General features: G+C 35.3%; 1 protein-coding gene across 5 annotated transcripts in view; it reads left to right on the forward strand.

Annotated features, from left to right (window-relative positions):
• Positions 1 to 24,978, forward strand: part of LOC145690075 (uncharacterized) — a 307,925-nt gene that overhangs the window by 123,795 nt on the left and 159,152 nt on the right. For all 5 annotated transcript variants that reach the window (XM_081764598.1, XM_081764599.1, XM_081764600.1 and 2 more), the window contains exon 3: positions 19,105 to 19,183. In XM_081764598.1, coding sequence (XP_081620724.1) covers positions 19,105 to 19,183 — 79 coding nt within the window. The remainder of the gene's footprint in view (positions 1 to 19,104; positions 19,184 to 24,978) is intronic.

Raw genomic sequence — 24,978 nt, forward strand, 5'->3', positions numbered from 1 at the left:
CTATGGTGATAGATGTGTCACTTAACTATCTATTTAGTTATTCTATCTAATAATGAAGAACAATTAAATAATAATAATAATAATAATAATAATAATAATAATAATAATAATAATAATAATAAGACAGCAAGACCTCATGGTATGAATTGAATTCTTTTGTAGGAAAAAAGGCGGAAAATAAGGAATTGCAAAGATAAACTGTGTGTAGAGACAAAAAGAAAAAAAAATTCTGGTAATATTTTATACTAGATCGAAAAGGAACACGTTATTTCATTTCCCAATTCAATTCTTGCATCCGAACAGTTGGTGTTACACGTTAAAAGCTTGAATACAAATATCTATTGTTTCGAGATAGCCGAAGAATAACGTTTAAAAAAAGAAAAGAAAAGAAAAGAAAAGAAAAGAAAAGAAAAGAAAAGAAAGGAAAAAACAAACCAGAAAATGAAAAAAATACTGATGAAACTGACAAAAGAAAATTGATGATCTTTTTCACTTGCTTCTTTGGTTTCTGATTTCTTTACTTTTTAAAAAAAAAGAAAGAAGAAAGAAAGAATTAGGAAACCGAAGTAGACTACTGAAAACAATTTGTTTCACTCCTATCCTCCCCCTCCCTGAGCATGGGAGTCGATTCGGGGACGGGAGTAGAGCGTGACCTCAAAATTTAATTTCCTTATTTCGTATCTTTTCTATTTTCTTGATATTCTCTTTCAAGGCATATTGCCTATTTTCGAAACTTTTCTTTTTTTGGAAGAAGGTACACAAAATGATACGTATTATTTAGTGATTTTTCTTGTGGCTTAGTGGGTAGCGTGTTGGTTTGTGATGTGTGGTATTTTGACTCTATTCCCAGTGGAAGTGTATGGTTCTGATCAGTGTCGATCTCAGATCTCTTCCGTAGATGGGAAAGGGCTTTCAGTGTACTGAGGGTAAAATGTAGTACTACCAATATTTAGGTAACGCAAATTACTCCGGGGAGGGAGATTTTAAAACTTCTCCCTGGACCACTGTAAGCATCACTGGCTCTGGTCTTTGTACACGCTCCGTTAGAAGGGGGAAAGCCTGAATGGGAAGCACAGGCTAATGAAAAACAAAGATGAGAAATAATATCCATGCATCACCTCATCTGAAATCGAACCCAGAATCACACGTACCTAAAACATGTATCGAGCAACAAGGGACATTTGGATTGTGAGTTTTTACAAGCACAGATGTTCAAAACTCGTGAGCCTACCTCTGTGACTCAGTCGACCTCGAACTCCGAACAACAAGAGACATTGAGTTTGCTCATACATGCCATTGTGTTCAGCTGAATAAGATATACCAATTGGTATTTGGGGCGTTCAGAGCACAAGCAATTCAAGTTCAATTACCAAAATTTGTGAGAAAAAGATACAAAAATATATAGAAAAGTGAACACTTTTTTCTTTTACATTATAAAGAGTTGTTTAGAAAACCTGCACATGAATCTTTTAAGAGACCTAGTCACTGCGAAATTAAAATACCGCTAATTTCACAATAATTATGTGATATCTTCAAATAGATAAAAGATAATCGAACTGCGGAGCAGGAACGCCCTAGATAATATTATTTTGCATGAGATGCCGTTATCACGAATCACCTAGTAGCTTTCCGTTTGCATCCATTTAGAAACGCGAAAATAAATGCCGATTTTCTAAATCGCTGGAAATCGAAAGCAGACAAGTGAGAGTCATGATAACGGTATCTCATGTAAAATAATATTGTCTAGCGAGCTCTTGTTCCACTTTTTGATTATCTTTTATCTATTTGAAGATATCACATAATTACTGCTGTATTTTAATTTCGCCACGATGGGGCCTCTTAAGTTCTGAAAGAAGCTTCGGACAGAGATCTCAAAAAAAATGAAATATGTCCGAAGTGTCCAAGAATTGAACTTGATTCCTTAGTGCACTGAACACACCATATCCCTCATCTCTAGACAGAATTACATCTCTGTTCAATGCTAATAATGCTCATAGAATTTGTTCTTATCTTAATTCCTTTCCATTAAACATTTTTATCCCAAGATAAGAAATTCGAAACATAAAAAGAACGAATTTTTATTACTAAACACACAACGCGTAGTCTATACATATATTGATTGTAACATAACGATCTGATTGGATCTCCGATAAACAGTCATTAGTAGTGACTGGAAAACGGCGAAGAAATTATCCGCAGTGAAGTTAAAGGTTAATAGAAAAGAACTTGGTTAACGAGCGTCTGAAGGAAAAGGAATCGAGATAAGGCAGGCGAGCGAAAGGTTAATAGACTTGTAATGGTATTGTGAGCGTATATAGATAGGAGGACACACACACACAGAAGATTCGCAAGCACACGGAAAACACCGAAAACTGCCGAAATGAGGTATTAGTTTTAAAGGGAATAAGATTAAAAATATATACATTACAACGTCAAGGCTTCGTGATATACGGAGCGATTAACTTTGTTCGATTAAAAGGAAATGTAAAGAATGACTTATGTCTTTCATTTTCTCTTTAAGAACAGATTACATGTTCATATATATAATCTCTATCGTAACAGCTTTTTTTTCTTAGTGTCGTTAAATAACGTTTTAAGTGTAACATTATATTAGAAATAGTTGTCCAGAGGAAACTCATCAATTTTTATACAGCATTCATAAATAGTATGCCACTTAAGTAAAGATAAGATTAAAAAAATTAAGGCTGAAAGCTTAAGAATCTTCAAAACAACCTTAATAATATTGTGTATGATTTCTGTAGTAAATTTACAATTAATGATTGTCTTCATACGCTGCCATCATATCATTGCAAAAAAACAAAACTATCAAGAGTTAAAAAATAGTAAACTTTGCAGAAGTTATAGTTATTGTTGGTGTTCATTAATATTTTAGTTTATTGTCTTATGCTAAATCAGCGGTTGCCAACCTTTTCTATCTTTTGTGCGCTTGTTAATTTCCCCCTTTTTCGTTACAAAGATTGCACATCTATTCAAATAAAATATGTTTATTTGTCAACTATAACCTGACGTTAAATAACCCGCTTAAAAAAAATGGATTATCTGCAAGGAACGAAAGATTCTTCAGTGTACACTAGGGATGGCCAGAACCGGTTCCTGATGGAACCGGTTTTCGGGTCTGATCGGATCCGGTTCTAGAAGATCCGGTTCCGAAACCGATTTTTCGGATTCAGGTCTGGAACCGGTTCTTCGGCTCCAAGTCTGAAACCGGTTCCGGAACCTGTTCTGAAAACCAATCTCCAAGAACCGGTTCCTCGGTCGTCCCTAGTGTACGCTACAACATTAAACTTGCTTCTTAACTTAAATGTCGTGTCAGTGGTGTACACAAAATTTCATCAACAGAGGGTTGAATCATTCAAGTTTATATATTCTCAGGGCAATCTTAACATGCCAATAATATCTTGTTGAAGGGGAGTTAAAACCCAAATTATCTCCTTTCCGTACGCCTGTGTACTGTATTATTACGTTTTTCAATATAAATAAAATAAAATTTGCTATAAAAATCGCAGTACTCTTCAATCTCTATATTTAAATATTGAATATTCTTTCATGTGTATTGTAGTACGTTATAATACTGAACTTTGAAAAAATGCCTTCTCAATAACAAAAAAAAAAAAAAAAAAAAGATAAACTATTTTAAATTATGTTATTTAATTCATATTATTATCAAATGGAGAGAATTTGCTGGATCGCACGGAAGACGAAATATTGGTGGAGAACAGATCAATTTTAAGTATAATAGAAAAGATTAATAGAAGCTAGTTGGGACATTAGCTGAGAAGAAATTGTATTATGAGAAAAGTGCTTGAAGGAACAGTGGCAGGAGCAAAACACTACAGTTGATAGATTGTATTTGAAAAAAAAAATCCTACGTGAAAACGAGGGGTTAGCTTAAAACCATGCTACATGGAAGCTTCTAATTTTGTGGCAAGTGAGCAGCCAATAATATCAGAATACCTATGATAATGATTATTATATAAAATGCAGCAACTACCATTGCTCAATAATTGTCGTTTCACTATATTGGCAGAAAGATTCAGTTATAATTATTCGAATTTTATTTTCTAATGTAACTTAGGTATTAGATTTATTTTAACTTTCGAAAGTTACTGCCAATCTGTAAAACGATTATATTAAAAACTACTGATATTTTCATAAGGTCAACTTACAGTACCTTCAGACCTTAATGATTTAACAAAGAGTTCGCCTAATTCAAACGAAGCTGGCATAAAATTATTGGTACATAATCGGTTGATTGGTTTGTAACTTACTTTTTAATATACCACTTTTCAGTACCGAAGTGTACCTACATCCAGATGATTTCCTATTAGCAATAGAACTTTGAGTCTTCAACACCTCAGAATCATATGTTAATCATGTAGATACAAGGCAGTGTATAATCGAATAGCAATATAGAATCACATTTATTAAGAGATTTTTATTTTCATTTTAAGTGTTTTTGACTTCAGTGGACTTCTTTTGTTGTGTAATGAAATTTTAAAAAAACGGCAAAAGTTTGTGAACCTATACTAAACTTGACCGATTGATGGACAGAAAGGGCGCCGATCCTGGGGGACCAAGGCCTCCCCCCAAAGCTCATGTGGGCCCCCGCATTGTATTTATGAATATAAATAATTTGGCATAATTTGAATTTAATTTGTCGTAAAATCCTCATATGGGCTCTCCCAAAGTTACAGAGAAATCGGCGCCCTTAGTGGACAGATCCAGTGAATCCCACTCCGGTTTATACAATGATCTTTCTAGTTCTTATAAAAGTCTATAATTTACAATATACAGTGTCTTTAAAAATGTATTTGATCGTTAAGCAGTATATTTGTATGTCAATTTTAATCTCTCAAGTATGGAGTTTTCGGGAATAGATGCTTTTGAAAAGTGAGTTTTTCGTAAGAATTTCTTACTTTTGTGCAAATGAAAATAAAAATAAAAGTAGAAAAATAGATAAAACGGTATTTTTGTTGTATTTGTGCAAACTGAAAATTGATTTTTTTTTTTTTAGTTTAACGTCCCAAGATTATGCTTTTAGGCTATATAAGACAGATGGTTAATCAAAGTGAATGGTAGTGAAGTTAAGTTCATTGTTCTCTCCCACTGGAAATCGAACCCGGAACTCATTGCACCAGACACATACGCGCTAGCCACAAGACCAGCGGGTAGAGGTCTGCACGGGCACAGGCTTTCAAAGCATATATCACTTCGGGTCCGGGCCGGGCTTGGGCTGTAAATATTTAAATATACAATCATATTTCTCGGGCCTTTTCGGGCCTAACTTTGTAAATATACTGTACAAAGATATTTATTTGGCCGTTCGTTCTGGAGAGCTTTAAAAACACAACTGCAAAAGGAAACCCCTAATTGCTGTAAATAAAAATACAATTTTGCGTTATTAAGTTTCTGTAATTCGGGCTTATTTCGGGCTCATTTGATTATCACACGAGCTCGGACCTAAATGCTAAAATATATGTCGGACTCGGGTCAGGCCTTACATTATAAATTCACGGGCCGGACCGGGCCGGGCTCGGGCTAAATATTCCGGCCCGTGCAGACCTCTACAGCGGGGAAGGCTTGTATCTTTTTGCGACATTGCTTTTAGACTCCGTAGTGAAATTGATATATCTGAGAGTGTCTGCGGCATCCACACTCAGATCCAATAGAACGAAATTCAGAGCTTTTATACCGTTCGTTCTACATCTCTATAGTACGAAGGGCGTATGTGTACGCCATCCATACTTGAAAGGATTTAATTTTTGTTTGAAAGACGAACGTGGAAAATTGAATCAAGATTAGGTAGGAAAACGCCCGCTTGTTATGCAACACTCATGTTATTGTATGTTGCGCGGGTAAGTATAACATGTAAGGAAACTTTTTTTTAAAAGCGAAGAACATAAGGCTCCGAAGGTTCATGGCGAGGTCGTAGCCAGATTTGTTTTCAGTCTTTAACAACAAAGAAATAACTAGAAATTATGTATGATCCACTCAATTCCTTCTTGCTTTTCTTTTCGTATGCTTCCAAGAGCTACAATACAAATACTGAAGTTATATTTCTATTCGTTACAGCTCTGACAAATTCAAAGATTTTGGATAACAATACTTTATTATTATTATTATTCTTTCCATGCATTCACATAACCAAGAACAATTCGCCTGTTTTCTGTTGTCTAAGTACGTATAAATGCGACGTGAGATTTTGTACCATCTTTCCTTTGGACGGATTTAATCCAGAATAACTCGTCTGTAGTCTGGTGTCTTTGAGAAAACCACTTCCGCCGTTTATGACATCCATTCGTCACGCTGGTGATTGATCTCCGTGTTGCCAACAAAAGAAGAGAGAGAAAAAGGAAGAATTCTTTCCTTTTTGGTATATTCTGTTTCACAAGAGGAAGAAGAATCGATACAATTTTGCTCCTTAGCAGGAAAGAAGATAGAAAAGAAAACCCTTCTGTCATCATCTTCAGTGGAAGCAGATACAGAGAGAAGAAGCAGAAACGCTTCTGGATTTCTGATTACGTCACAGAATCATCTCTTTCTCAAGGGTGAGGGGTAAAGGTTGGAATGTCATCTTAGTACTGTTCTGAAGGAGTGAGGTTTAGGGGAATGAAAGGACTCGATGGAGGTAACGACAGAAAAATGAATTTTGAGAGCATTTTCTACAGGAATTTGTCAGTGGATTATTAGATAGCTGTGTTAAGACCTTGCAGAAATTTGTGCACAGTTGTCAGTTTTAGTTATTTAAAAAGGTTAAAAATCAATTTTTTACTATATTCGTCTGCAGAATTGCCAGCATCTGATGTTTTCTTTTTCTTTTAGTAGGCATCTCAGCTCAATAGTTTATTATTATTATTATTATTATTATTATTATTATTATTATTATTATTATTATTATTATTATTATTATTATTATTATTATTTGGAAGTATTGTTATATTGCACGTATTTTGTCACAGAACTATTAGGATTTGTAAAACTTCTATTCATACATTTATTGTGTAAATATACCACATTGACTTGACACCTAGTTTTCGGTCCCAAGCGCTGCTATCGGCTGAAGGAATTCCTCTGCCTTTGGCGCAGCCGGCTGCAAGGCTCTCTCGCTTAGCAGTAGTTGAACTCTTATTGGCTCAACGCGTGGGTGTGTTGAGGGTATGAGCTTTAGTTCACATTTTTGCCACGGCTCAAGACATTTTGGCAGCACTATAGTATTAGATATTTGATCCCTTTCTACTTATAACAGTCGAATAGCAGAACGCTGTTCCTCTTTGTTTCAAGTTACCACTGGTGCTTTTTTCTTTTACTCTTGTGTTCCAACTTCGTGTTACCATTCTTTAAACTACGCCTATCATTGTTGCGAACTTTCAAAGTAAACACGAGCTGTCTGTACATTTTGGTTTAGCTTTAATGTTTTCATTTCAGCGTCCTTCTTGTATTCTGTATATAGTAGTAGTCTCTTAATAGGCGAGACGAGAAGAGAAATAAGGTTTTCATGTCTCGTCTCGTTTCGAATCTCGAAGAATTCTTTTTCGTCTCGTCTAGTTCTCAAAAGGTCTCTCGTCTTGTCTGAAAATTTTCGTCAAGTTTTGTAAATTTATGTAAAAAAAAATGTTATCTCCGGTGATATTTTTCTTTCTTTCACTTGGAAATTCTTACAATCTGTCCTCGTCACGACAATTTCACGAAGAACACGATATAACAACATTTAAAACCATATTTATTATTGTAGTACATTACGTGATCACTTGCTTATCTTTAAACGTTGATAGGTGTTAGTTATTTACAATTTATTGTATCTAGTGAATTTTACAATTTATTAAAAAATACACCATGGCGGACGGGGTTTGTCGTGGTCGCGGGCCGTGGTTTGGAGACCTTTGCAATCTTAACTTTCTAGATAGTTAGAAAGGGAGACGTAACTGCTTTTTAGAATGTTTTAAACTGAGGAATAGTAATCATTCTTAGTAAAAGATATTATAATTTCTTGTTTCAGTAAACATCAACAGTATAGAGTGAGAGAATTATTATTTATTTAAACTAAATTTGCTTTATTATGCATTGGTCTTTTTTTCATTCTTACTAATAAGAAAGAGAGAGATCAACACTTACATTAATTTCTGTTGCAATGCCCTATATTATTAAGTTGTTGATTCTTCCCTTATTTGAAAGTTTGTGCAACCTGTTGCTTTATTTTTTAACCTCATTACAAAACGTAACTAGTTTTAAGTTTTTATTGGTTTCTTGGCATGTAATTTCATACAGCCTGTTACTTGCACGGAAGTATTATGCAACAGTGCTTAATTTTCTTGTGTACGATATATCTATTGCATTGTCGGTCACGACATTCACGAAAAATTCATCATGTATATTTACCGTCATTCATGAGTCATTAGCTTCAGATTAATAGCGCTGTTCTCTTAATTTTTCATGTATTTTGTCCTCGTTAAGTGATAACATGTCTAGTTTGCAGTGTCGTGAAAAAATGTAGACAAGTTAATTTATGCGCGTTTGGTCTTTTCCCGTTTTGCCTTACGTCCTCAAAACATTTTGAAAGACAACCTATAAGGATGTTATCTTAAGGCGGAACGGGAATTCCCATTTGTCCTTTTCCCGTTTCGCCTTACAACATACAAGGGAATTTTCACTCCGTATCTGTAACAAATTGGGGTTTATTTTATTGTCAACTGCAACCTATCATCTATTTCAGACAAATTAAACTCAAATATCTTACAAGAATATAAATTTTATTATCACACCCAAAATAGTATATCAAGTTTCTGTGTGGAGATAATATGAAACAGAATCAATATATGAAATTTCATCAATTTCACTGTTCTTAAGTCTTTCACATCAAAATTAGCAAGGATGTTATAAAATAGAGGATCTGCCCATACAACAAAATCGTGAAACCATACGTCACTGCTTTGCCACACCTACTCTGCCCACTCCGCGCCACTAAGATCGCAATGTTTCGAGCCAACAATCATGGTGGAAACGAGAGTAGCCAATCAGACGTTCCGGCGCAGATGATGATCGGTTGTTTTGTGGCTTCATTGAGTTCATATGATGAAGATACGTATGGGCAGATCCTCTATTTTATAACATCCTTGCAAAATAGTGTATCAAGTTTCTGTGTGGATATAATATGAAACAGCTGTATGGATATAAAGTGAAAAAAAAAAACCTGGAAAGAAGAAAATAAATTAATTTTAAACACCTACAGAAAAAAAATTGTCATAATTTCTCTCGAGAAAGTAAAGACAAACGGAATATTGCGTAACTACGACCGGTTAATTGTGTTACACTGTAAATTAAAAAACAAAAATGGACTAGGTATTTGTGTACTAGCTAGAATGCCATTTAGAAAAAGTTCCACATCTAAAGTTTTAAAATAACTTTTGGAGAAGTTGCAAGAATAAATATTAGAAGCAATCAGAATTACTTCTAATTCTGATTGCTTCAGTGTCAAAATTACTTATACTTTATTATAACTATTACTATATACTTGCATATATATATATATATATATATATATATATATATATATATATATATATATATATATATATATATATTACTAGTTAGTAATTGTTGATGTTAGTTCTTCCGTCGCTATCTTCATATTATAAACAATTGAAGACTCGCTGTAGAACACAATGTTAAGTGTCACCTTGAAATTGTTTTACTTTTTATTTAATACGTTTATGCTTTAGTTAGATTTCCATACATAGCTTCGCTTCGTTATATGGTAGGTTGTATTTCTAAGCAATAGTACTTTCCATTTTGTGACGCTTGGAAACAATTTACTATCTTTTTTTTCTACTATTACAGTAACTATTGTCTTTGACATTTGCATTGTTTTCTACAGCGAGTTTTTAATTGTTCTTGCTACAATTGATCCATGCTGAGGTTCATGATTATGTGTACCAGAAACAGATTCCACTATCGTTTGATCACTGACAACAACTCTTGTATTGAATCCGTCCATGCATTTCCAATAACTCTTTCTACCACGTTTATAATTTATTTTATATAAATTATCATTAAAACAAAGAAGTTTTCCACCTCGCTGACTGGTCGCAATTTTGTTATAGATATTGTCAGATCTACACAATCCTCAACAATAGAAATCTACTCTAAATAATAGCTGAGAGTATTTATATTCCACTTAATTAATTATAGCCTACGTTGTTTGGGCTTACTTTTTCTCCCCAAATTTCTTAAAAATCTTCCTTTTCCGTCCCAAAAAAAAATCGCAAAATTTTCCTGTTTTGTTCCAATATCAAATCCCAAAAATCATAAAAATATTCCTTCTTTCTTCTCTGAAAAATCGGACAACAGTAGCTTACATTTAAAAATGTGTTTTCATTTCTCTCCAAAATTTGGACGTTGCCCGGAAGTTTACACCAGACAAGGATTAGGCTTACGCTGAGCAATCTGGAGCCTAGGGGCGGAATATTTTATGCCCTTTTCTTCACATTCTATCTTACATACTAAATTAATTTATTATTGTAGAATTGCTTTCCCATGTGGGCGTTTGTGTATTACAGATTATAGTAATATGATTTCCCTTTCCGAGATCAAAATATACATTTTTTGGTCATGTATAAAACCACAGTGGATCAATGCAGGATTTAGACATTTTGCGGCCCGAAGCAATTTATTGCCGGAGGATTCTTACCCCGTCATAAGTTATCGCCTAATGAAATCATCCCAGCATATCTTTGGCAGTTTTATTTTAGCCATACTGTTTATTATTATTATTATTATTATTATTATTATTATTATTATTATTATTATTATTATTATTATTATTATTATTATTATTATTATTATTATTATTATTATTATTTAACAATACATTTACTTTTTAGTATATAAAGGTATCTTTGTGAATTTAGATATTTCGTTCTATAGTGAGTTAAGTTGAATTTAAGTTTAAAGTCCCTTTCAGCAGAGGGGCTATATGAAACGGGACCTACTGACTAATGTGCAATCCAAACCGCATGAGCTCTAGCCGAGAATCGGACCCAAGTCTCCCACGTTAAAGGTGCGTACGCTAACCGCTTAGCTACTAAGGAGCTATTTCGTTATATATATATATATATATATATATATATATATATATATATATATATATATATATATATATATATATATATATATATATATATATATATATAATGTGTGTGTGTGTTCCTTTCATTCTACTGCCCTCAATTCCTCTTTTTTTGCCTTCGTGAAACAAAAGCGAGACAAAAGCTTCACCTAAAGGCCTTTGGGGAAAGTAGTAACTTAATTCTGAAGAGTTTATTTTTCCTCTAGTTCATAAATAATTCTGCAAGGAGAATTGGAAACAACTGCTGAAAATTCTCTTGTTAACAATTCGTCTTGCCAGTTGCCGATAAAATGAGAGCCTTGTTTGCGATTTGTCGGGGAATGAAACAAAGTTAAAAAAAAGAGAGAGAGAAAGAAAGGATTTATCTCTCTCACTTGAGCTTGTCTATGTTTTATTTATTTAAGAGTTTTAACAATGGAAGAGTTGAGCTTATTCTTTTTCTTGCTTATACACAGACTGTTTACCGGTGTTTTTTAGAAGTGAATTATCGTAGACTCCTTATTTAAAAAGAGAAGTGCTGACCTAGCACAGTTTCTTCTTGCAAATAACCAGTGCTATTTTTTTCTGGCGGTACACAACAGTACATAGTATCGCTACCTTTTTTTTCTTCAGTTTAAAGAATTGCTATTTATCAAACCTTTTTTTTTTGGGGGGGGGAGATGTGTTAATGTAATTAATTTTTCAATTTAAATGACTAAAGGCTTAAACATAAGTATAATATAAACATTGGATAGATGTTAAATATGTTCAATAGAGAGCAGCACGTGCTATTTTTTCACTTGTTTGCATCTTGACGCTTGTCCGGAACGTATTCTACTTACTCTAATGATATTTTTTTTCGGAACCACACAAGCGCAGTCGCCAATATACATACATACCTTGTTCTACGTGTACACAGAATACTTCCCCGAATTTTACCTCAATTTAAATTGAAGTCATACATTAAGTTGATCGAATATTTGAATATTTTTTTAAAATGTATATTTAAGGTCTTTATTTAGATTTGTCGAGCAAAGTTTCACTTTAGCGTTATGTTTTACACGGAAAGATTAATATTATGCATCGTGAGCGTTATATTAACCCGCTGGTAGTCTTATCAAGCAATCTCTAAGTCGGCTATTTTTCTTTATAGTTTATTTAATTTTTACCCGTTATTTCATTACCCCCAGTAGTTCAGTTAGATACCTAAACTAAAGGTTGTGCACTAACTTTTTATAAAATAGAAAGGTCTCCGAAATATGTCTGACCATAAAATTTATATGGAACCTGCAAGAAAGTATGTACTTTCTGATACTGAATGTATGAAACTGAAAAAGAATAATTAAAATTGGTATATCTATGTTGAAATTATGAGTGAACATACATATACCAATTTTAATTATTCTTACACAATAAAAAATGGTTGTGTTAATTCAACTTAATTTTAACACAGGGCAGTGGTTCCAGCGTGACTACCACTATGCGGTGTTAGTTCAACACATACCCCGCGGTATTGGTGTTTAACACAGGGGGGGGGTGTTATGTCTTTAAAACACAACCGGTGTTGAGCCGTGCCGTAAGCGTTAATGAACCACAAAATTACTCCCCCAAAATATGTTAAATCGCCTATATGCGTAATGTGTTTACATTATGCTTAGTCTAAAAAAAACTTTAAACAAGTAAAAAAAAGTACTCCAGTGGCGAGGGGGGCACGAACCACCAACCTTTCAATTGCTAGCCGCGTGCTCTTCCGACTTGGCCACGGAGACGATAAAGAAAACATCGCTTGTAGAGGGATAAATTGTTAAGGTCTTTTGAATTTGGCTAATCAGAGTGCTCTTTTAAGCCGCGTATATTCGACGATAACCGTTCGGAATAAGATAAAATCTGCTCGCCATGTAGACCTAATTTTATAACAAAATGACGACTGTCTATTTACTTTATTTTATAGTTCTTCGATATTCACTTTCAAATGATCGGCGCCAGTTGCCATCTAATAAAGTTGATGTGTTTGTTGCTTCTAGTAAACAATCGCTTAGAAAAAGAAGCAATAAATGCATCAAATGTGGGAGATAACTTTAGAACATCTAAATGGCACATGCCTAGCACATTTTGTGCTGTTAGGGTTTCTTCAGAAACATTATGTAAAACAATTGAAAACACATCGCGCAGTTTGTATTTTGAAATTTTGCGTAAACCTGGATTTGTTTAGTATTTCTTTCTACTGTGTTTGTGTGTAGCTTCAACTCATAAGCCTTTATAATTAGATGTCCAACATATTTGGCAATCACGCAGAAAACAACACCGAAGCTTCTGCACTTGTGTTAATTTAACACACAGGCTGTGTGTCATTTCAACTACCGGCATTTGACACACAACTCCAAATGGAGAGTGAGTTATTCTAACCACTTGTTTGTGTTATATTTTAACACAATCGTGTTAACACATAGGCATGTTGTTGAAATAACACAACGATTTTTTACAGTGTACTTTCTCGCAGGTTCCATATAAATTTTATGGTTAGAAATATTTCGCCATATTTTTAAGTACGTTTCTTCCTAATATTAATACAAATTACGTATGTTATGGTTTTTAGCATAACAACGGATTCTTTCGGGTAACCCATGTCCCTTATAATAATAATAATAATAATAATAATAATAATAATAATAATAATAATAATAATAATAATAACAATAATAATAATAATTTTCATTGTAATATAGAATTCCTGGCAATTATTCTTTCACTGTTATTGTTTGGTTTATGTATAAGGTTCGAGACCAAGTATTATTATAAAAACAAGGAGGCAAGCGTTTGGCAAAAAGAAAATTGTGTACAATAAAACCACGGATAAATTTTGGTATTTTGTGCTTCATCTTTTTCTTTAAAAAAACCAGGGGCGCAGTGGCTCCGTGGTAGAGCATTCACCTCTGGTGCTTGGGGTCGCTGGTGCGATCCCAGCTCGCGCCGTGTGGACTTTGTGGTGGACAAACACCGTGCTCGTGAGTTTTCTCGGGGTTCTCCCGTTTCCTCCCATTTTCTTCATTCCACCATTTCAATTCATTTCTCATCATCACCGTCTCCTTTAGCCTAACCAACATCAATTTCATTTTCTTTGAAAAATCAATAATCCACTTGGCGTAACAGCCCTTTATTGAGCCTAAGCCTACTGCAGCGCCATCCGCCAGCAACCGGCTGAACTACATCGGCGAAGCGGCGAGCGGGCTGTGTCACCCTGTCATTGACCGGCGTATTGGGAACTTTCTAGACCTAGGGGCCGTCACGTCTTTCATTCACGTGACTCCCCAGTTTACCTCACGACGCTGAGTGGACGCCTCGCCAATAATGAGGAAGCACCAGCTGAGAATTGAACCCGGGACCACGCGGACATGAGTCCAACGCTGTTACCACTAGCCTACGCTGTCCCCTTATTTTTCTTGAAAAAGTAAATTTGCAGTTAAATTTATCCCATTTTATTTCTAAGAGGATGTGTCCAAATATTGGTTTTCGTGATGTAACTGTCTATGAATTGAATACGATGTATGGATATGGTTGTTTTGAAATAAAGCTAGTGCTATGATGAAAAGCCTCGTTTATACTACGTTAATATGTTTTTAAAAAGTTTAACATAACTATCTTATATAGACAATGCTTTAAAAAACTACATTAAGAATATTTCGTGAATCTCTTACGATCATTTTCAATTTTTGTCACTCAGTGCTGGCAAATTACCCTCAATTCAGAGTTTCATCCGTATATAGATGGCAACACTGATCCAAGAAGAAAGCAGAGAATGTTTCCTACAAAAAAAAAAAGAAGAAAAAGTTTGGCTGACTTGGTTTCTGTCGTCTTCTTGAATTGGTTGCGATGTTGAAGCATCGCTGAATGTGCTCCGAGATACGACACAGCTCAATATATCGATATAACTCCCTTGTCACTACTCGTCTTCGTTAGAAGGAGTCTGAAATCATTTTATGTCAAAGAAGGAATGCGCCTTCGACTGGAAATGTCAGATAGCATATTTCTTCCCCTTCCTTGAATTTTGAAGAGACCCTCCCGCATCTCTGCCAAGTATTAATCATTTACAAAAGTTCCTTTTCTGTACTTACATTTCTTACTTAAACAGGGTGGGCCAAAAATGAATACCCCATTACCTTTGATCAGCTTGAACGAGTAGCATCATTGCAGATTTTGCTTGAGGGAGTTACCAGTAAGTAGAGAGTCACGTTTTTCATTACAACATTACTAACGTGCTGATTAATCACTGCGTATACAACGAAATCCCTCAATAACGAACATCGCTGAGACAGTTATTAGAGTGAACCGAAAAAGAAAATGCAAAATTGGTTTTTCAAGTCTTAATATCACGAAAAAGTTGCGAATTGGGAAAGCTATAAAACGTGGAAAAATAAATAAAAATCGGTTTGTATGTTTCGGTTGCGCACATGCTCAAAAGTCTGCCGAATATATATATATATTAAATGCACATTTCAATGAAACTTTTTATCTTACTTAGCGTGTCAATATTTAAATGTAATATCTCTGGTAGAATCTTACTGAAACCGATAATGATTTAGAAGAAAGAATTGTTCGAATCGGTCAAGGTATTTCGCTCGCGCAACAGTTATCAATTCGTACAACAAGCGCCTGAATTTCTTAGAATTGGCAGCCGTCGCGCGAGCGGAATACCTTAACAGATTTGAACAAATCTTTTTTTTTTTTTTTTTTTTTTTAATTCATTATCGGTTTGAGTAAGATTCAACTAGTACTATTAAATTTAAATATCGACTAGTTAATTAAGATTTTTTTTTTAAAAAAAAAAGCATCGCAGAAATGTGTATTTAAAAAAAATCGGTAAAATTTAGAGCATACGCGAGACCGGAAGATATAAACCGATTTTATTTCTATTTCTACTCCTTTTTAGTCTTCCTAATTCGCAACTTTTTCGTGGTATTACGACTTAGAAGAACAATTTTGCATTTTTTTTCAGCCCATGCTAATATTTATTTATTTGTAAATGAGATGTGTCATTTACAAAGAAGATATCACAAATTTAGACTACTCATAGCTCATGTAATTGTATGCAGTATGCAATAAATACAGCAATATAATCTTGGACTAATATCGAAATACCGCGTTTAGTGTTAATTACTTGGGTTTTGAGCGGGTATTGCTTCTTTATAAAGAAACGAAAGTATCACTGGGAGTGGGGTAAGGTTATTTATGGCATGCACTGCGAAGTACAATTCTTGTATAATAGTTTAATTCTCAAGTGCAAACCATACCTTTATAAAATGACCCTTATTTCGCTTATTGACTGTATTAAAAGTACAAATAACCCAGTAAAAATATGCAGCATTATTTATTCTTAAATATTGAAAAAGTAGACAAAACAAACCAATCATGGCGATTTGTGAATTTCTTGTGAAGAAACGCCTTCAACAGTTATCTGCTGTGTACACTACTTTCTGATAAGAATTTTACTTGTAACTGTTGGATCAGTTGAAGGGATCAAATTGAAGGTTTATTTTTTAAAATAGCAGTAAAGTATCTTCTGTGCCAAGAACGTATGAGCTGAGAATAATTCCAATCCGCGTATGACCAGGGGCGCCCATGGAAAATTTTCTAGATGGGGGGCCTATCTCCATGGTTGCTAAATTACGTATGGTATTTCTGGTATTTAATATACGTTGTTTGCTATATTACGTATATACTTTCGTGAGCCAGGGAGGGGGCCGGGCCTCACCCTGCCCCCACCTTCGGGCACCCATGGTTATGACATGAAATTACTAAAACGTAGAAGTAAAAAAAAAAAAAAGTATGTTTGTGTGCATTAGTGTTGCTCACGAGATGAAAAAAAAAAGTTTCCTTGTTTCCTTCGTTAAATTTTGTAGAAGCCTCGTTTGGATTTTCGGATTATTCTGTCTCGTCTTGATTTTCGAAATCCATTTCTTGAATCTCGTCTCATTTTGTAACCTTATGTACAAATTTTATCCCCTAATTCTTTCTTAATTTCATGTAGATGATATCAGAATCTTTCCGCGTCACGAGAAGTCCACGAAGAGTGTCATTATATATATATATATATATATATATATATATATATATATATATATATATATATATATATATATATATAACATTTAAACGATATCTATTATTGCAAATGCAACTCTATTGTGTAAAGACTTGCGTATCTTTAAACGTTGATAGGTGTTCTTCATTGTGTTCGTAGAATCACTTTATCAAATTGTAGTTTTTTTTTTTTCTTTAATATTATGAAACATGCAACACTAAAACAATGTTTGAGGTTTAAGAGTTGAATCTAACTATTGTGACCGCGACGACTCGTGAAGCCTGGTATCTACACCAATCATAGAACTGCTTTCCCTCACATATGATGCATCGGAAGAATTCGGGATGATTCGTGGAGCTGCCTTCCGAACGCATAGTTGAGAAAAAGTGAAATAGCAGAAGTGTACGAAGAATGTTGTCAAACATTAGAAGGCATGGCGAAATACGAACACTAACAAGTATTCGAATTAAATGGTAACAATAATAACAGAAAAAAAAATTCAAAATAACAACAAAACGAAACTTAGCGGCAACCCGACAACACGGCATTCTCAGGAGATTGTTCTCCGTATAGCGCGAGAGAGAACAATGGCAAAATTTCATCAGTGGGGGGTTGCTACTGGGACGCACCCTCGCGTTCAATTGGATGGCAACATTGGTACATCTAGGTCAAGTTTCACGACTCCTCGATTACTATAATGCTACCCACAAGACTCGTCAAATTTCATCTGCTCCCAACCGCAACTGAGGCTTGAATCTCTTGTAGTTTGCAGGTTTACAGACCATAATATTCGTAAGAGAACAACACACATAATGTAAAGAGTAGGTTGTTCCCTACCATACTATCTTCGCCTCGAAGATAGCTGAATTATTACAGAACCACGCTACCAACTACGAGAAGAGATGTGCATGTGTTTATCTCGCTTCGAAGAGAGCTTAATTATTACAGGACCACGCTATCAACTACAGGAAGAGATGTTCATATGTTTATCTTGCCCCAAAGAGAACTGAATTATTACAGGACCACGCTACCAACTACGAGAAGAAATGTGCATGTGTTTATCTCGCTTCGAAGAGAGCTTAATTATTACAGGATCACGCTACCAACTACGAGAAGAAATGTGCATGTGTTTATCTCGCTTCGAAGAGAGCTTAATTATTACAGGATCACGCTACCAACTACAGGAAGAGATGTGCATGTGTTTATCTTGCCTCGAAGAGAACTGAATTGTTACAGAACTACGCTACCAACTACGGGAAGAGATGTGTATCTGTTGTCGACTAAGTACTTCTTTAGCAAATGATTGGGGGTACTAAACTTTTGTAAAATTCCCAAATACTATACGGAATAAAGTATCAATGAGGACTTATTGTAAAAAGTTTCTGAATTTACTGGCATTATATAAATTTGTTGTTACCTGAATTCCAACGATCTAATAATTTTAAATGAAACCGTAGGTTGTAAACTTCACTTTTACTTCTATATATTTAAAAAGAAAATACAGTTTATTAGTTAATCTTTTTCTTGAATTCTTTAATACCTAATCACTTTTCTTGTTGAATACCTTAGTGTGAAAATGTACAGTATATTATGACAAGTTTGTTGTAAAGTTTCATTTGCTATGTAGGTGTGTATGAAGTTCAAGTGGAATATTCCATTGTCACATCAATGTCAGTATGATACCTATCAGCAAACAAGCTTTGCAATGTGTAATTAAGTTAGAAGAGTGACAGTGAAAAGTCAGCGTTAGAATAGTTTCTGAACGTTAATAAAGGAGAAATAAACGGGTCAGAGAGAGGGAGAGTTTCTGTGGAAACCTCTCAAGTTCACAGTTGAAGGTATTTTGTGTGATGTATGTCTGTCTCATTTTCTGAATATTTTTCTTATTTGTTTGTCTTTGCAGGACGTCCAAGGAGTTTTCAGGCTTCTCTCACAAAGCGTGGGGCGAACCCAGCATCAGACGGCCTGCCCACCAACAACAGGTAAGAAAATACTATTTTTCTTTTTTTTTTTTATTGTTGTGTACTTTGCTGTGTTTCGGTAGAAACTTCTTGAGTTAGTTTATCTTCAAAGCAAACGCTCTGTAAAGTAAATAAAATACAGGGTGGCTCATAATTGTGCATATGATGTTTCAAAGACTGAGGTAAAGAAACTAACATCATAACTTGGACATAAAATTAAACATAAACACATTAGTCTCATATTTTTCCTTAGAAGAATATTAATCTCTGTTCTCCGTGGTCCATCATTGCACCATCTAAATCGATACATGACTGGAGACGAAGAGCAACCCAAGCAGCTTGACAGACTCGTTCTGGTATCCTACGGAACTCTTCCTTGATAGCTTCCTGTAGTTCGGCCAAATTGCGTATGTAATGTTGATAAACTTAGTTATTTAAAACGCCCCATAGGAAGTCAGGTGCTATTAAAATCGGGAGATCAAGCTGGCCACTCCATAGACTCACGTCGACCGATCCAGCAGTTCGGGAATGTTTCGTTCAGACACTCTCGCACTGGTGTGGCGTTGCTCCATCCAGCGACCATTATCCCCATTCTCAGGCTATACAGTGTTGCCAGATCAAAACTTTTTGTTCAGAATTACAAGTACTAGTCCGTCGAACATCATATACGTAATTACGGGTCAGCCTTCAGAAACAAAACAAAGAATATGGGCGTCATCAAAACTTTTCGCAAGAACATCAAGAAAGAGTTATTTGCATTTTATCTTATAATTTATGACAAGCGACGTTGCTAAGGGGCCCGCAGACCGTTAATATACTTCCAGCGCGGGTGACTCCAGTAAATCTATGTAGGGATGTTTTAAATATATACCGCTAAATTTGAAGGCGTCACGAATCCCAAACAGAGCGACGTATCAACATGAAGTAATTAATCAAACGTTCCTTATGCTTAAAAGTTTGATTACGACGTTATAGAGTTGGTCAACACCAGATCTCTGACCCAGATCTGTAGCTAGAGAGTTGTTTAGCTCCTTGCGACCATCTTAAGCTTCCCTGAAATTTTCAATTGTTTGTTTATATAATTTATATGATCAACAATAAATAAAGGTCAAGAAAGAAAGAAAGGATAAGAAATGCATGTACCTTACTAGCTGAAGTGTCCGTTCTTCTCATGTAAAGAATAAGATTTAAGGAATACTTTCATGGTATATTTGAACCCCCTTTCTTTTCTTTAGGATACACACTCTCCCTTATATTTATTTTTTTTTTTTAATCGAAGTGAATTTATAAGTACAAACTTAGTTGGAGACAAGTGCTAATTATGTTTAGAATATTAATTGCAAACGGTACAGACGATTTTTCCGCATTTTGATGTAACAGACGATGTCAATTTCATTCTTATTTATACATTTTTTATAGAAAGCTAAAAAAATACAGGGTTGATAAAAATAATAATTTTTAAAAATATTCTTGTTGATTTTTTATTTAAATCGTTTTTTTATTTAATTCAAAACTTTGTCCCTGTATAATACAAGTCGCGAACTGAAGAAAAAAACATTAGGAATTAGTATTAAATGTTAATTATGTCATTTAAGTGAAAGTATTGAGGTTGAATTTTGAATTAAAATCACCAATTGTTAACCTATTTCAATCCCAAACAATGTTTATTAAGCATTAGGGTCAATCCATACGAAGTGGTCTAGAGATGGTTGCTCGACCATCTCCGAAAATTATAAAAATTTGAGTGTGATGACCCTTGTGTATGAGAAGGTCAATAACACCATTCACGTTGTCGTATGTACAAGTGTTCCTGAATGGCAGCCATCTTTGTTGTCGGTACAGTGCCAATTTTTGCATTTGCAATCGTTTACGAAAATTACAGTTGCTCAGGACGTACGAATCAGACGAGCACCAAACAAAAACGAATGTTTACAGGAGAGACTGAGGTACACCGACAATATAAACTTTTGCGTCTAAATAGATATGCAGGGTTGCAAACCAATACATGAAATCACCAGAAAAACTACAGAAAATTACATTTTTAAAGGGGCTGTATTTTGGAATTTCATAAAGTGGGGGGGGGGTGTTCATAAGTCTTGTGCTGAATACTTTTGCATGTAAACAGTCTGTAGAAATATCCTCGGCTATGATACTACTGGCTTCGTAGATTTATGGAGGTCCGAAAGTTGAAGTTTGTGATTTTGATGCCATTTTTGGGGTGTAATATCTCAGGAGGGCAAAGTGCTAAAAATTGCTGCTTATGCCACAAAGCAATTCTATATGTGAATAAATTATTCCAAAAAAAAAAAAATCATGACTGATATTACATGGTGAAAAAAGTGAGGACATAGTAAAAACGCAAAGAAAGCATGTGCGTGACGATGGTCGTTGCAAGGAATCAATTTGTTATATTATAAGTGAAATTAAGTCTTATGTGCTGAGTATATATAATAATAATAATAATAATAGTTACGGACCGTACCTCGCTCGTGAGATTGTAATTATGTTAGGCAACCCGCCTTACAAACAACCTCAATTTACTCGAAATCTTAAGAATAACTGCTCCAATTCTTTTGCATATTTTAAAAAGTATATAATAAAGATATTATACAAATTCTAATATACTGTTAACCCAGAGGATATCAGTTTCTGGCTATGTCTAGGGGTATAAAATTTAATCCATTGAAATTACATACGGGAACATATCCTGTTAATAAAAGTCTTAAATTCTTTCCTCTCTATGCTTTATTTATGAAAGAAAATCTTTGGGCTTAACTTTGAATCAATCTATTTGGTCTAGGAATTAATTCGTGCGGTTGGTACGCACACATTGAAGCTGTAGTACAAACACAAAATACATAAATACCTTAAGAAAAATATTGTCCATCGCTAGCCACCACTTTCGCCCATCTGTCAGGCAATGTACGGATTCCGTGGCGAAAGAAGTCCTCATCCTTGGAAGCGATCCAGTCAGAGACCCATGTTTCGATATCTTCTGAAGAAGTAAACCGCTGTCCAATCAAATCGTTGTTCATGCAATCGAACAAGTAGTAGTCCGAAGGAGCAACGTCTGGTGAATACGGCGGGTGGGGTAAAACTTCCCATCCGACATTTTCTAAATAGATTTTGACCGGTTTTGCGACATGTGGGCGAGCGTTATCATCTTGAACAATAAGTTTATCATGTCTGTTCTCCCATTCTGGTCGTGTTCTGGCCAGAGCTTGCTTCAAACGCATTAATTGTCGTCGATAACGTTCTCCATTCATAGTTTCACTCGGTTGCAGCAGCTCATAGTACACCACACCTTTCATATCCCACCATATGCACAGCATAACCTTTGCACAGTGAATATCTCGTTTTGGTTGTGATGGACCTGGTTCACCTGGTTTCACCCAGGCCTTTTTTCGTTTAGGGTTCTCGTAATGGATCCACTTATCACCCGTAATAATTCGATGCAGAAACCCCTTTCTGCTCTGTCGTTGAAGCAGCAATTCGCAAATGGTTTTTCGTCTTTCAACGTCTCTGTCTTTCAATTCATGTGGAACCCAATGTGACTTCTTTTGAATCATTCCCATGGCTTTCAAGCGTTTGGAGACTGTTGTTTGATCAACGCCTAATGCTGCTGCAAGTTGTTCCTGCGTTTGACACGAATCCTGCTCGAGCAATGCTGTCAATTATTCGTCTTGAAATTTTTTTGGCTGTCCAGCTCGCTCTTGGTCTGCCAAGCCGAAATCACCACTTCTAAACCGTGCAAACCACTTCTGACACGTTCGCTCAGCTAGAGCATGGTCACCATACACTTCCACCAAAATACGATGACTTTCAGTCGCACTTTTCTGCATGTTAAAGTAATGCAGCAGGACACCCCGCAAAAACACTTTATCAGGCACAAATTGCGCCATGTTCACTTAACTACAAACTGGTGTTGTTGACGCTTTAATCCACTGCCCTATACTACGAACGATACGCGATGACAGGGGTTTGCAACACATGTATGGATACACGGAACTGTGGGACGCTCCGTTCGTTGCGCCATCTCTTGTCCAACCGCACGAATTAATTCCTAGACCAAATAATTCTCAAAGAGTTATCGAGTCCACAAGTTGGCTCTCGGAAACTATATTCCAAACTATAGCCCGTATTCGGGATATAGCTCCTACTCTGATATCTCTTTAAGAACATTAAATGAAACTTTAATTTAACTAAAGTTATTCTAAATCTTTGGGCCTGCGGACTCACCTTCTTTACATTCACTTACACGCCTTCCAGTGAGCCCTTAATTTTCAAAGGTTCCTTCGGCACTCGTTCAGAAACCTGGCCTAACGTCTACTCGTAGTAAAACCTGCCAGAGGCAGTACTACTAAATAAGGATTCTAATCTAATCAATTTACAAGGATTGGGTAAGGTTAAAGGCAAGGCAATATTTCCTCAAGTAGAAAATAAATATGTCCCTCACTACGGAACTGGTTAAATTGTCGGATGTTTAACAAAACGATATAAGCCTACAATCTCTATCGCTCAAGAGTAATACCTATAAACTCTATCCAGCAGGCCGATCACGACACCTGCCTTCATAAGGGGAATCGAACCCAAACCATAGGATCCGTAAATACCAAATCAGCCTGCTGCTGGCCCTCAAGTAGAAGCCAGACTTAACTGAGAGCTTACAAAGCCTCAGAGAAACTTTAAGAAAAATCCAATTTCCAAAACAGGAGTAGGATTAAAACCACATATAATAACTTAATAACTTCTAACTAAATCCTTATAATTCAGAAAAGAAATAAATTCCTAACCAGGGACTACCCTACCAAACCTATCTTACCCAGGAATACAGCCTCTCATTTGAAAAGCTGAGAAACTTCCTGTCTCAGAATCTCTCATCTGAGTCTCGAAAAGTGCTAAACTTCTAAGGAACCTAACATAACCTATAATGCCATCACTAAGGCAAAAAAGCCAGCATAAAGCTGAAAAAATTATCTTCGAGGCATCGAGCGTAAAGTCTAGCCAAAAATGAAGATGAGGACAGTTCCTCCTCGTATTTATAGGGAACTACCCAAAAGGACGCTTTGACCTCCCTTACAAACAATCCATTGATACTCCGAGAGAAAACGTCTCCCCCCTCTCCAAAGCTGGCTGGCTAAACCCAGAAATAAACTGGTATCTAAAACTATCAAGAGGGAAAAAAGATTTTTGTCAATAATTTTTCAGAATCTCTAAGAAAAAAAAAAAATACATGGAATATACAAACATATATACAATAATAATATTGATAATAATTCTTACATGCTAATCAGAACATATGAATTAAATGCTACCCAGGCCTGGGATCCCCATCTTATTTTATCATAATTAAACATATAATAATACTAATAATATATATGTATACCTACGGTATTAAGTTTTTTAATATATACAAGCAAGAGGCATAAAGTGACTCTTGCATCGTAACCCGGAAAAAATGAAATGTTTGGGTATGTTTCATGCTAGATCTCAAAAACTATGCATGGTGCAGCAATTAAGCCCGCTTTTGTTTGTGTTCAGTTGTGCCAAAGCTTGCGAATGTCATTTGTTCCATCTTTCTAGCTCCATGATCACTGCCACGTCTATATGGTAAGGGGGTTAGCTTCCCCTTGCACCCACGACACCCATCGTCGAACTAGAACTCAGTATTGACATTTAATGTATAAGTAAAGTATCATTGAAATCCAGTCACAGCTACGGAAGATACTATGTTCATAAAGTTGCGTTATATATAATAGACTAGTCCTTGGCTAGCTGGGGACTCCGCCCCTAGACCCCTGCGTTTGCTCGGCCTA

The sequence above is a fragment of the Thermobia domestica genome, chromosome 7 (genome assembly GCF_964235325.1).
Source record: "Thermobia domestica chromosome 7, izTheDome1.hap1.1, whole genome shotgun sequence".
Taxonomy (NCBI): Eukaryota; Metazoa; Arthropoda; class Insecta; order Zygentoma; family Lepismatidae; genus Thermobia; species Thermobia domestica.